At 35.0% G+C, this 13,855-nt stretch overlaps 1 protein-coding gene across 4 annotated transcripts; it reads left to right on the top strand.

Annotated features, from left to right (window-relative positions):
- The first annotated feature begins 385 nt into the window (after positions 1-385).
- On the top strand, positions 386-13,436 carry LOC134527119 (gastrula zinc finger protein XlCGF57.1-like). 4 transcript variants are annotated; one of them, XM_063359487.1, is made up of 2 exons: positions 386-466; positions 11,928-13,436. In XM_063359487.1, the coding sequence occupies exon 2, from the start codon at positions 12,231-12,233 to the stop codon at positions 13,296-13,298; it is 1,068 nt and encodes a 355-aa protein (XP_063215557.1). In that variant the 5' UTR covers positions 386-466; positions 11,928-12,230; the 3' UTR covers positions 13,299-13,436. The 4 variants fall into 4 exon arrangements, with proteins under 4 accessions (XP_063215557.1, XP_063215556.1, XP_063215554.1 ...); XM_063359486.1 differs by lacking the exon at positions 386-466 and adding an exon at positions 483-546; XM_063359484.1 differs by lacking the exon at positions 386-466 and adding an exon at positions 523-609.
- The last annotated feature ends 419 nt before the right edge of the window (positions 13,437-13,855 follow it).

The following is a 13,855-nucleotide window of genomic DNA, read 5'->3' as shown; positions in this document are numbered from 1 at the left end:
TTAGTTTACTGTGATTTACAGTTTTAATTATTGATCATGTGTAAAGTCGTTTAGGTTAGGTTTGTGACATTTAAATAACCTTGTACGGAACCATACAGAAACATCAGCTCAAAATTTAAATATAAAAAATATTTCACAAACTTACCTGTGAAACGAAACACTGCTTCCTTTTTCAAACTTTTGATTACATCCATACGCAACACAAAACGTCAACATACTTATTCAAATACATACGAAGTATGCTAAACACCGATACTTTCCTCGATTTAAATAACGTAATTTCAAAACAATTCCGACATTCTTCATCAATAATGTAAATCTATGTTCGTCAATGAATACATTTATGTACACAAACGAGGCCTAAAATCTCTCGTGGACGCAGTAAACCCAAAATAAGACGCACGATAGCCGGCCGCTACATTGATTCCTATGGGAGTTATTCGGCGAGTAACCTTTCAACAGCTGAGTAAGATCCTAGTTTCTAAACAAAACACGAATGAGCTTTCTATGATATATATGCTCGAAGAGTTAATAAGATCGAAGTTTGTATGTATTTGGTTAACTATGATGTACCTACATTAATTGTAAACATTATATTTTTGTGATGAAGTGAGTTTGAAATTTATTTATTTAATTTTGTCAACTAGCATCAATAATTAATATCAAATACAAATGTTCATAAACCTAGCATGCGATTAAATTAAATGAAAAGTCAAAATAATGTTGAATATAAAAGGTATATTAAGCCAGATAAAAAAAACAACTAATATTTTCAAATGTCATTAGGTTTTAGAACTAAATCCGTTTTCTTTATTTTGCTAAATAGGCTAATAATATGTTATGGCAATTCTTAACTTTCAATTTCTGTAGGAGGGCGTTTTAATACATGAAGTACCTAATTATTTATTTGTTTACTATTTTTATGAGTTAGTTTAGCTACATTACAATATTGTGAGAATTGTTGGTTGGGTTAGCTTAGACAGGGGCGTAGCCAGGTTTTTTTTTAGGGGTTCTAACTTCCCCCCCTCCCTTTATCACTAAATCTTTAATTAAATTAGTTTATTATTCATCATTTTTAAACAAATTTCATATTAAAAGAAATAAAATTTTTAACATTACAATATTTAAATTTAAGTACCGAAAAATTGCTAAATAGGACTATTTTACACCTTAAAATCAAAATTTTCCCGGGGGAGGACCCTCCGCTTTAATATGCTTCTTAACACCCTCTATACACAAATCCTGGCTTAGATACATTGAAGATACTTCAAAAATGTGCACGCTACATTACATACTGTAAAATAATTTCAATGGTTTGTTAAGAATTACCAATTCAAAACGCAGCCTACTTAACATAACCAATTGCCTAATTAGTTTATAGTATTTTTTATGTTGCAACCTAACCATTCAGTAAAATGGTAAACTATTACTAAACTACATACATGAAGTATTACAATGCTTGAAATAAAAAAAAACATTTTGTAATATTTATAAAAAATTTTTCATAATAATTACTTATCGTTGTTACAGTTTTAAGGTAATAATAGAATAATGGTTTGTTTTGTAAATATTTGTGTTAAATGTTTACTGGAAGTAGAAATGCTTTGCAATTCAAAAGGAATTTAAATAATATATATTGTAATACATTTTTGTTAGTTCTGTAAGGCACATTTTCAAGGTTTTTACTAGTTTTTGAGGAAGTAATTATTTACGAGAGAGGCTTTTTTTAAAAAAAAAATATTGTGAAATAAGTATTATTGAATAGCTACTTCTAATGTGCTTGATTATTCTGTAAAGGAGGATAAATTTCTTAGTTATAGCTTTTCCGTACATAAAATAATACAATGCTGAATGTTTTTGAAGAATACAGACTTTCCTCTATTTTCCTTTAAAAAGACTGTTTAAAAATTCATACAGGTTTCTGAGAAACTACTGTTTATAGGTAACATCAGGTAGCCTGTGCAATGATGTGGCCGTTGCCACGTTGCCATCATGTGCTTTATTTTTTATTAAGCTGGAGTCACAATGCCACAATGGACACGACAGAACAAATCCGGTTAGATGTTGTGCATCCTTCCAGAACAACAGAGTTAATAGCGTAGGGTCACAATACCACGACAATATTAACATGACCAACTCTAATATGGCTGTTTGTAAATCATCCTATGCTAATTGCGGCTGTAAAATGCAGGTTAGAATGCGCTAAAACAGTGAAAGCCCTGTAGATAGCTTTTATTGTTTACATTAACTTAATGTGCATAAATACATAATATTTAGTTGCCTGTGGCACAAAGTGATATTAAGTTTATTTTAGATACAAGGAAGCAAGAGTTATTTTCTCTCTTGCGCCTTTTCCGTGAATAAAATAATAAAATCTGAAAATACCTTTTGCAATTAGGTACTAAGGCATTTCTCTATTTACCTTGTAAACTCCGTTCTTAATTCCTACTGGTTTCTTAGAAGTTACCGTTTGTATGTTACATTAGATAGTCTCTGCAGTGAAGCACCCGTCGCTATGTTGTGCTTTAATTGCGTTGCATGCAGATCCTGAGGTTTTTCATAAATAAGAACGTGTATATTTTTGATTTGGATATGTAATGCAATATAAGATAAATAATAACGTAAAAAATAATTATGTGATTCCCTACTGTGCATCCTTAACCTAAGCATCAACCCTTGACGGGATTTTTTTAGCAGTTTCGAGGTGCGAAGCGCCAATTGTTACTTGCACTAGGTATCACTTAACCTGATGTATAAAAGGAATTGTCATTGCATGTATCAATAATAATAATAATAATTCCTTTTATATGTCAGGTTACGTGGTATCGCACGTAGGTAACAAGTTGGAGCTTCGCGCCTCCATACTGCTAAAAAAAATTCCCTGTCAAAGGTTGTTGCTTGGGTTTGGATGCACAGTAAGGAATCATGCAATTTTTTAAAAGTTATTATTTGTGTTACATTGCATTACTATATACAAATCAAAAATATACACGTTCTTATGTATGGAAAACCACAGGATCTGCAATCCAATTAAAGTACATGGCGACGGCTACTTCACTGCATAGGCTATCTAATGTGACCTACAATCTGTGATTTCTCAGGTAATTTCTCAGAAACCAGTAGGAATTAAGGAATGCTGTTTACAGGGCAAATAGAGGAATGTCTTTAATGTTCGAAAAACGTATTTTCGTAATTTTTTTTTTATTTACAGAAAAGCTGCGATATGAGAATTTTACTGAAGAAAGATAAGATACGTTAATAAGGGCAGAAAAATTAATTCTGCTGTTAGCTATAAGAAGAATTAAAATTAAATTTTGACTAAAAGTTGAATAATAACATTGACTATAAACACAATGATATATACTTTTACATTTAAACAGTTTAAGAACACTAAAAATATTAATTGTACCCACATGTTATTTTGTTTTTCACATAAATATTGTTTGCTTTCCATGTGACAAGACATGACAAAATTAGATCTAGACTATACTTCATAGGGGTCATGGGGGTGCGTATTTTGTCGAATAAATTGTATTATATTTAATTTCCTAATGAGCTTGTCAGGCCTGTCGTGTCATGTCCATCGTGGCATTGTGACTTCAGTTTTAGGCAGCATAGCCAAGTCTATTTTTAATGTGAGATTAACCTAGTATCACCTGTGCTTTCTACAGTGATGTAAATTTATTTTTTGCTTTAATAGCATAGCTGTATTCCTCAAAAGATTGGCCTGGTTGTTGTCGCTGCCCTCCTGTTTACTTTATACTAGCTGCAACTTGAGCTTGTGGTTCCCCAGAGATCCTTAGGAATATACAGCTTAGCAAAGACTTTTCATAAATATGGGGATTTTTAGTGCAAGTATGTTATGGCCAGGGCCAAGATTGTTTTACACTGTAATGATTTTCCACCCTTATTGTTCCTAATTAGGGTCAAGTATGTTTTCCAGGCTAATTGGTTTCCACCCTAATTGTGCCTTATTAGAGTAGAAAACCAATTAGGGTGAAAATCAGTCTTGGCTCCGGTCATAACATACTGACATTAAACATTTTTTTTTCCTCCATAAACAGTCTTGGCTATGCTATATTCTTAAATATCTCTGGAGAACCACAGGATAAAGTTACAGCTAGTATCAAGTAGACAGAAAGGGAGATCACAACAATCACTCTAATCTCTTGAGGTAAACAGTCTTGGCTACGCTCATAAATTACAAAATAAATTGATATCACTATAAAAAGCATAAGCAATCAGGTCATTTTCTCGTTAGAAACAGTGCAGCTACGCTAACAAAAAATTCAGCACAATATGGTAAAGATCGTGTCATTGTACAGGTTCTTACCTAACGTAACATATAAACATTAATTTCTCAGAAACCAGTTGTTATTTTGAAACGCTTATTTCAGAGTAAGTAAATAGAGGAATTATTATTGTTTATGGAAAAATCGCGATGTTAGAAAGTTACCTAAGAGACAGTTTTTCAGTTCCCACTGGGCATGATTATAGCCAAGATATGTGAGAAGGGGGCAGAAGTGAGTATATTTTCAATAGACATGCTTCAGTGGGCTCTGGGAATTCCCTCCAGGGAAACGTTGCGCCAGGGAAATCCTTCCCCAAATTTTTTTTAAAAAGATCATACTTGATAACTCATTTTTAAGCTATCTGATGGTCCTTCACAGTGCTTGTTCAAAAACCTGAGAGTCTTAGATAAACATTTCTGATTATCAAGGTTAGATCCTTCCATTACCACTGCTTATGATTTTATGTCCTTATACCTACATGCCCTAAGAGATGACTACTCTCTAATTTTGCATATAAAATTACTGTTAAAAGAGCCATATTTAAATTACCCTAATTAAAGCTGGTTAATCAGTTGCATTAGGGGAGATAGGGGAGAGTTGAGACACTTATATATATATATATATATATTTCATATCTTCATGTCTGCCTATTCCATGGTGTCATTAGCACATATTAAAAATAATAAAGTAATTATGTTTGCTTGAGTGCCTGTAAATTATAATATTACTCAGTGTTGCATAGTGTATCAAATCTTCCCATTCTAGGGAGAGATGATACCTACGTATGTTAGGGAGAGCTGACACTTGTTAAGTATGTTTATTTAGCTATAATGGTTTCAAAGATTTGTTTTTGCACAGAAGGATAAACAAAGTATGTTAAATAAAAATAAATGTTTTAATAAATGAAGATTTACCAAATTAAATGGTAGGAAACTAAATAGTTTGAAATAATACCCATAAATACATTTAACTAAACTAAACAAAACAGAATCAACAGTTTCACAACACTTTACTACTACACATTTAACATTCTTCACAAAATAGGCCTATATTACATTTTATTCTACAGATCATGAAAATTACCTATCATTTTGAACACGAAAAAAATGATATAGTCTCGTAAAAAAACAAACTTCTTTAACAGCATTACCTCATGTTATAACCATGAAAACCTTCTCTGAAACTGAATCCTTCAATCCTGTCATTTCGTAGAGTAAATGTGGGTTCACTAAGAACTTTCACTATTTGGTTTTCATCTATCACAGTCTTCTTTTTCTGGCCACTTAAACTTTGAATTGAAAACATACCTGGCAGGCAAATTTTATTTTACACACACTGTCATCAAATAGATTTTCAATTAATCCCACAAAATAAACAGTTGTTTTCTTAGTTGTGAATGACACAAGAACCCAATCTCCCTTTTTAGGCATACGCTTTGCTTCACTTTCACTCAATTTAGAGCTGCTGATGTTTTAATTCTTAGATTCTGTCTCGTATTCTTCACTGTCAGAAGAACTAATAGTTGCACACTGTCGAGGATAACAGTTTTTGTTTTTATTTGTTTTATTTTTAGGAAGTAGAGCCTTTTTTGTGGACTTTTGTTTTTCAGCATATTCCTCTTCTAATTGATTTTTCACTGGCATGTCTGTCAGCACTGTTGACTTGGCTCTCTTTCTTGGTTTCCTAGTGGTGTTATGGACTTTGTCCTTAGCTTTAGCTTTAGGTAAGGGCCTAATATCTGAAGGTGACACCATGTTGTTGCAACCGTTATTTGTGTTGGAACTGGATGATGCCTCTTCGAGACTCATAATAGCATCTTGAGGTTCAGCAGCATTTTTTAGCAGGCAGTCTGTAACCAATGATGGCATAAAATCATTATCAGTAAAACAATCTCTGTTGAAGGGCCAAATTCCAGCCTTTTTGAAACCGGCTAGGATGTTTGCAGGAGTAAATGATTTTGGGAATGCTTGTCCAATCACTTCTCCTAGATCATAGATTGTCATTGGAACTGAAGGGTGATTGAAAAGCCAGTCCTGAGCAGCACGAGCACAAGCATTTTGGATTGGGGCAAATACTGTCACATCTAATGGTTGAAGATGATTGCTGGTGTGTGGTGGAATTGTGAGTAAAATTATTCCATTGTCTTTAGCAAAGTTAACAGATTCCACAGAAATGTGGCTTAAATGGTTATCCATTATAAGAAGGACCTTTTGATTTTGTGAACATTTAACATACTTCACAAAATGTTCTAAAAATTGGAGGAAGTTTTCCCTAGTTATCCACCCACTGTGATTTGGATGCCCAACTATTTGTATACCCGGAGGAACACTTTTGCACATATAACTTTTTGTATTTACTCGGGGTAAAATTACAAATGGAGAAATGTGATTTCCAGCTGCACTAATGGCACAACACACTGTCACAAGTGTGCCTCTCTCCTGTGAAGTGGTTTGGCCAACTTGCTGTACACCCTTCTGAGCTACCACTTTTTTTGGTTTGTGTGTTGTCGTCACACCTGTCTCATCAATGTTCCAAATGTTATGGGGTTCAAAATGTTCTTTGTCGAACACATGAAATAAGTTTTTTTGAAACTCGTCAACTATAACTTTATTAAAAGCTGTGGCCCTTGCAATACTTGTGGCCTCAGGTTGTCGAATTGATAAATCAGGATTCCTCTTCATGTACCCTCGGAACCAATCGTAGCCTTCCATTTTATTAGAATCCCAACTCTTAGGCTTATGTCTTTGTATTTACTTTTGCGAACTCGTATGCTAACTGACGACACACACCAGTAGATAGCCCATAATCTAGTTTTGCACTTACTTTTAGGTAGCTAGAAAGCATAACCTCTTCCTGAGAAGAAAAAACCTGGGATTTGTTATATAGTGATGAAAAAACAGTTTCTTCCCCTGTTTCTTTGTATATTTTAACACTGCGCATTAATGTCATTTTGTCTATGTTAAACTTCTTTGCAGTCACCCTCAGGCCTTTGCCCACATCTGCAACCTTTTTCACTGCAGCTTCTAAATCAGAAGGGCTGCAGGACCTGGAGTTCTCCTTTTTTCTTTTGTAGAAAAATGGCATCTAAAAAAGAACAAACATATTAAGGTTAAAATAGTGTTAACACCAAATGTAGGTATAATTCAAACAGAGCCCAAATAAATGTGACAGAATATGGCAATATTTTTTAACTTCATTTCTAAACCATAGTTTAAAGGCTTACAGCAGTTAAATAAAATAATATCAAGAAATTCTGCAAACAGATTCTTCAAACAGGCTATCAAAACAAAATAAAAAATAGTGTTATGTTTTTTAGGAGAAATGATTCACTGTATCAGGTCTCCCTAAAACATTTTAAGAAATCGGAAAGGGTACTTTTCCAGTTTATTTTCTGCTGTGTCATTGTACACAAAATCCTGAAAGGTACCCTTTCCGAGGGGATACCTTTCCAGTGCATATTTGCATTAAAACCGAAACATTTTAAGAAATTGGAAAGGGTACCTTTCCAGTTCCTACCCAGCTACACTACCGCCACCATAAGTCTGAAAGGTACCCTTTCCAAGGGGATACAATTCAGCCCCCCCGTTGTGCCTTATACAAGAAACATAATCTCTTGCACTCATACAGGTTAGAATCAAACTAATAAAAGCAATTATGGTTCACTGAGTGTATATATTCTTTGAATTTAAAAGTTTTATGACAGGCTTTCATTGTATAAAACTTTTATAGAACAGAATTCAGTAGTCTTGAAAAAAACTTACATTGGAAGAAACACTGTGAGCTTCTTTCTTCATGTACTATTCAAGCTGCCATCTTGATTTACCTGTGTGCTTTTTTATTAGAACCTAACATATAATTCACAACTTATCATTGGTACCAACATTGATAATTACTTGAAAAAATTGTATTGTATCAACTCTCCATGTGGATCAACTCTCCCCTACCTCCCCTATTATTGAAATAAAAATCTGGCTCTAGAGGGGGACCGTTGTTTCCCTTACCTGAGTACACCCTTGCCACTGGATTTTAAAATACTGGTAGTGGGGAGGGCAATAAAGTCCAGGAACAATTTAAGGTTAATATTATTAAAAAAAAGCGTAACTATCTAGGAGATGGCACATTTAAAAATAGAAGCAAATGAAAATCTTACAAATTATTTGTGTATATTCTGACATATTTTGTAATTATTCTGTAAAATGGTATTTTGATATTTCAAGAAGTTGTTTACCAGATTTTTACATTTTTAATAGTTAGTTTAGATTAGCTAAATTTAAAATTCTGTGAATTTAGTTTTACGATTCATTGAGTTAGGAGATACATTAGTTATATATTACATAGTAATTATTTATTTAGGCCTAACATACTTTATTATTGTATTAGTAATTTCCTAGATTAATAGTTTTTTTTAATGCAAAAACAAATCGGAACATGGTATTTGTTGAGCTCTACATAATATAGGCCCTATTCCTTTATTTTTCTCGAAAACAGCCTTTCAGAATTGTTGCTGGATTCTGAGAAACTCTCTAGTGGGCACATGGCCATGAAGTTGAGGGAAATTGTGGGGTAAAATACATTTAAAACTATAAAATATTGGTTGGAAAATTATTAAAGTAATTGTAAATAAAATATTAGGTTGACTGTAATACACTAATCCCTCACTTAACACGTCTTCAATTTGTGTGATTTCATTTAGTACAATGTTAATTTTACTGCCCCAGTCTTGATTAGCAAGTCTATAGATTTCAGTTAGCATGAAATTGCCACAGGCAAAAACAAAGTCGGGCATGACGCAGCAAAGTCTGCTTCAATTAGTTAAACAACAGATGTGCCATGGCATACGAAGGGGGGGGGCAATAGATGCGCCCGCAGATCTGACTACGCTATCTGCTATTGTACAAACATTAGCTATGGCAAGTTCAGTTGCAGAGGGTAAAGGACCAAATGTTTTTACATTAGCGCGTATGCCGCCAGGCTGTACAGTTGCCGCCTGGCTACAGACTGGGCCGTGATGAACTTCAGTCTAGCCAGTGGCAGGGAACTCGCATGCACAAACACAAGCAATGTCTGCCGGTAACTCTACGTACGCAAGCACCTGCAGTTGGAAGCATATTGGAATCATGACTTCCAAAAGAGCGTAATACATCGTGTTCAAATATTTAAGACAAAACTAGAAGTGTTACGGCATTAAGAATGTCATTAAGGCCACTGTTATGTTGGTCACATTTTAGTTTTAAGCAAGTAAGTGTACGCACAATTGTGCAAAATAGGGACTCTATCAAACGATTAAATAAGTCTGATGCTGTTGGTTGTACTAGCGGGAACATATTTGATAATAAATACCGAACAGAAATGAACAGATGATTCAAGATAGAAAAGGTTATTAAATGAATGGTGCAATGAAGGAAAAAAAATCACTGGGCCTGACAGGATTGGAGTGAACCGAGCAGTGATACACGAATAATCACTTCAATTTTTGAAAAATTAAAATGTAAATTTTCGGACAGTTATATCGGTTTAACTGCCAGTAAAGGATGGTTTGGAAAGTTCATGGAAAGGTATGTGACATAAGTTGGTCACGCCCGGGTGGGCAAGCTAAAAATATATCTGAAGCTAAAAAGATATTAGCACCTTCTCATGTTATGCGGTGTCGTATTTGTCATAAAAAGTATTCAAGTAGGCTTATAAATATAAATGGTGTGACATATGTATCATTGAGTGTTATTCTATGCATTTAAATCCCATAAAAAAATATTTCCATACACATTTTCGAATACATTAAGTAAATTAGCCTTGCTATTTATGGAGACTAATACTTCAGAATACATACTTTTGAATAACACAAACATTTTTAGGAACGCTTTAGTTGTGCTAAGTGAGGGATTGGTGCACTTTTACATCTATGTAAAGAGGAATTCCTCGACCATACTGAGGTACATTCTGCCTCACATCACGTCACACTCCCAGAAACATCAGCCATGCTTACATTAGTAAATACAATAGTACAAAACCAACTTAGAAATCATCTACGAACAACCATTGATTTCTGCTCCCAGCTAGTTAATGCTTTCACGTAGCAATTAGCACACCAAATGATACTGAAACAACACATTCAATTCATTTTGACTATTATTGCCTCCATCCTGAACCATTCCGAATTCATCTGAAGTTTGCTACTTCGTGGGTCATAATACCTCTTTAAATACAAACGTAAATCTGCAATAATACAAAATATTATTCAATGTTCAATTAATTTAAATGCACGTATCATAATATTTAGTCATAATTACAATTATGTTCATATCCATAAAACCTCATATAAAACTGTTTCCATAGTTAATAAATTACCAAACTTGACACATCTTAAGTTACTGCAAAAACAAAAGCACACTTTGAGTTAACATGATGTAGTAAAAAAAAAGTGAATGAATGTCATGTTCCAAATAATTAAAGGCAGTGAGTAAAAATTGCATTTTTGCATCTTTAATTTTTTTATCTGATGCACCCTTCTCATAGATAACTTCCAAAATGAGAAAGTATTGCAGTGGATATCTGGAAAATAGCCATAAGGTTTAAACGGCAGTTTCAATAATTTTATATTCATACTTATCTTTAAATTGCTAAAACACATAATTTTCCTCAACTTGAACACATAATTTCCCAGATTACAGTTTGAGTAAAAACTACCATTTAGCAAGAATTCATACATTTGCATGCATTTTGATTGTTTTAAATGTGGCTGACCTAAACGTTCTCTTCTAGTTACCATCATCTAGACACGAAAGACTCTATCCTCCTACAAAAAAAAATTATCCAGCAGATACCTAATGCAACAATGAATTTTCTTTTTTTTTTAAATGTAACCGACTTAACCTAAAGAACTTTTACTTAGTTTTGACTAGTGGTGCGAAAACCTTCCTTTACGAAAAAAAAAAAAAAAAAAAGAATGAATTTTTATGAGCATTTAACAGTTTCAACTACAATTTTATGTATTATTTATGTAACTGACTTAAATTAATTAATATTTCACTTCAGTTATGATTACATAGAAGCAGAGGTGGCTCTAGACTTTTCATAGTTATATAATTTTTTCTGGAAATGTAGGTCTTTTCAACATTTACCCAGAATCATGTGTAAGTTAGATGCTTGTATAGTAGGTATTGGGTGTAATTTAACTTTTGCCTCAAACAGCAGTCCATGGGCTATGTGGAGCCAAACTGAACCACAGTGAGGGATGGTCAGATCATTGCCTCCCATAAGAGCGTTCAATTTCGATTCGCTGCGGGGTCAAACCCAGATTTTTTGCAAGTGGGAAACATGTTGCTGGGAACTTGTGTATTTTCTCAGAACAACTACTGCAGTTGCCTCCACCCATCAATCCGTCAATGCTCCACTGTCATTTCATCTCCCCGCATGTCTTCAATGACGTTATGTTTACAAGACTTTTAAATCCTAACTCAGTTAGTTCAATCATTCTACAATATGTTTGTCAGTAAGAGCTTCTTTCATTATTTTACAATACACACACATTAAATCTAATCTTTATTTCTTATTGTTGTAACATTGGTTCTAAGAGTAGAAAATTTGTACATTTTTTTCAATGAAAATTTTTCATAACTGATGTAATTTTTTCTTTAGGTTGGTAAATACTGCTGGCAGAAGTTTCTCCGTGTCAAAGCAGCCAAGAAGGTTACAAAGTTCAAGTTAGTTCAAAATAACTGAAATGGGAGAGTGTATCAAATTGTATTAAAAAAGATTTAGGTTATGTCATACTAAAACTTGATGATTAAAAAGTATAGTACTCAATTAGTTGAAGTCATTAACATGCACTGGCAGTTAAGTTTTTGGAAATAGAGCTTATTTTAATATTCATACAAAATTATTGAATAATGTGGTCATGTCATGCGGTTACAGTAGATGTCATAGTGTCGAAGTGAACACATGAGTCGCCACACTGTAGAAAAACTTTTTGAGTGCATCCACTGCAAGAAGGCTTTTGTGGAGAAGACCCAACTTGTGCGCCACATGCGTGGTCACACCGATGACCAGCGCCACGTGTGCGCAGTTTGCAGTGCCAGCTTTTCGGAGCGTGCCGGGCTGGTCAAGCACCTCCGGGTGCACTCTGGCGAGAAGCCACACTTTTGCCAGGTGTGCGGCAAGTCGTTTGCACAGCGGGAGTTCCTGGCGCGGCACGCGAGGATTCACACGGGCGAGCGCCCGTTCCTGTGCAACTCTTGCGGCAAGACGTTCTCGGACAGGTCGACCGCGATCAAGCATGCCAGGCTGCACGCAGGGCTTCGTCCGCACACCTGCTCTGTCTGCGGCCGCTGCTTCACCCAGAAGCAACACCTGTCCGGTCACCTGAGAACCCACGCCGGGGATAAGCCCCATGGCTGTGACACGTGTGGGAAGAAGTTCGGACGCAAGAGCGACCTCACCGTGCACGTCAGGCGCCACACGGGCGAGCGGCCGCACGAGTGCGACACGTGCAAGAAGTTGTTCCTGGATCGTTCGCACTTGGTGCGTCACCAGAAAGTGCACTCGGGGGCCAAGCCCCACGTCTGTCACTTCTGCGGGCGGTGCTTCTCGGAGAAGGGTCACCTGGACGGGCATTTGCGTGTGCACACGGGTGAGCGGCCCTACAGCTGTGCGGTGTGCCTGCACAGCTTTGCCGACCGTGGCACGCTCGTCAACCACACGCGCATCCACACCGGTGAGCGACCGTTCGCTTGCACGACGTGCGGCAAGGCATTCGCCCAGAAGGGCTCTTTGCTGAAGCATGAGCGCATTCACAGTGGGGAAAAGCCTTATTTCTGTGCTGTGTGCAAGAAGAACTTTGCAGATAAAGGTTACTTTATGAAACATTGTAGACTTCATACAGGAGAGAATGTGTACACATGCACTTTATGTGGAAAGTTTTTTGCCCAGCGTTGTCATTTGGTCAGACATTCCAAACTTCACTTAGGAACACATAGTGTTACAGATTTGGTTCTCAGTCAAATCATATAAATATTTAATCTAATAATGTGATTGATTTCTGTTACTGTTTTTTCTTGACATTGTCTTTTTTTCTGAGAAGTGTGAAGGCCTCTGCTCAGTGATGATGATGATGTTGATGATGATAATAATAATAATAATAATAACAAAGTAATTTTTTTTATTTTTAAAGATATATTCATCTTGTAAATTGTAAGTTTTGATTATAAAAAGGTTGGGAAGAAAAAAAAGGGGGGGGGGGGGGAGTTTTACTTCCTCTTCTTGTATCCACCACTGGTAACAGGTCTATGTATAAAAATGATTTAAAGTAATGGAATAAGTTAAACAAAAGGAAAAAAAATAACTACATTTTCTCATTAAATTTAAGTTCACCAACTTTGATTCAGCTTCAGGTTTGTTTTTTAATTTTTGAGCAACATATTTTTTGAGTAGGAATGATCATAATTACTTTATAATATGTATGTACATATCCAAAGGGAGGTTAGTTATATCTAGCAAAAATAAATTAGCTATTTTCTAAATTTTACAATTAAAGTTTCTGTTAAATTATTTATTAATAATTTTTTTTC

This window comes from Bacillus rossius, chromosome 1 (genome assembly GCF_032445375.1).
Source record: "Bacillus rossius redtenbacheri isolate Brsri chromosome 1, Brsri_v3, whole genome shotgun sequence".
Classification (NCBI taxonomy): Eukaryota; Metazoa; Arthropoda; class Insecta; order Phasmatodea; family Bacillidae; genus Bacillus; species Bacillus rossius.
Note: the sequence above shows the minus strand (reverse complement) of the source record. Positions and strands in the feature narration are given on the sequence as shown.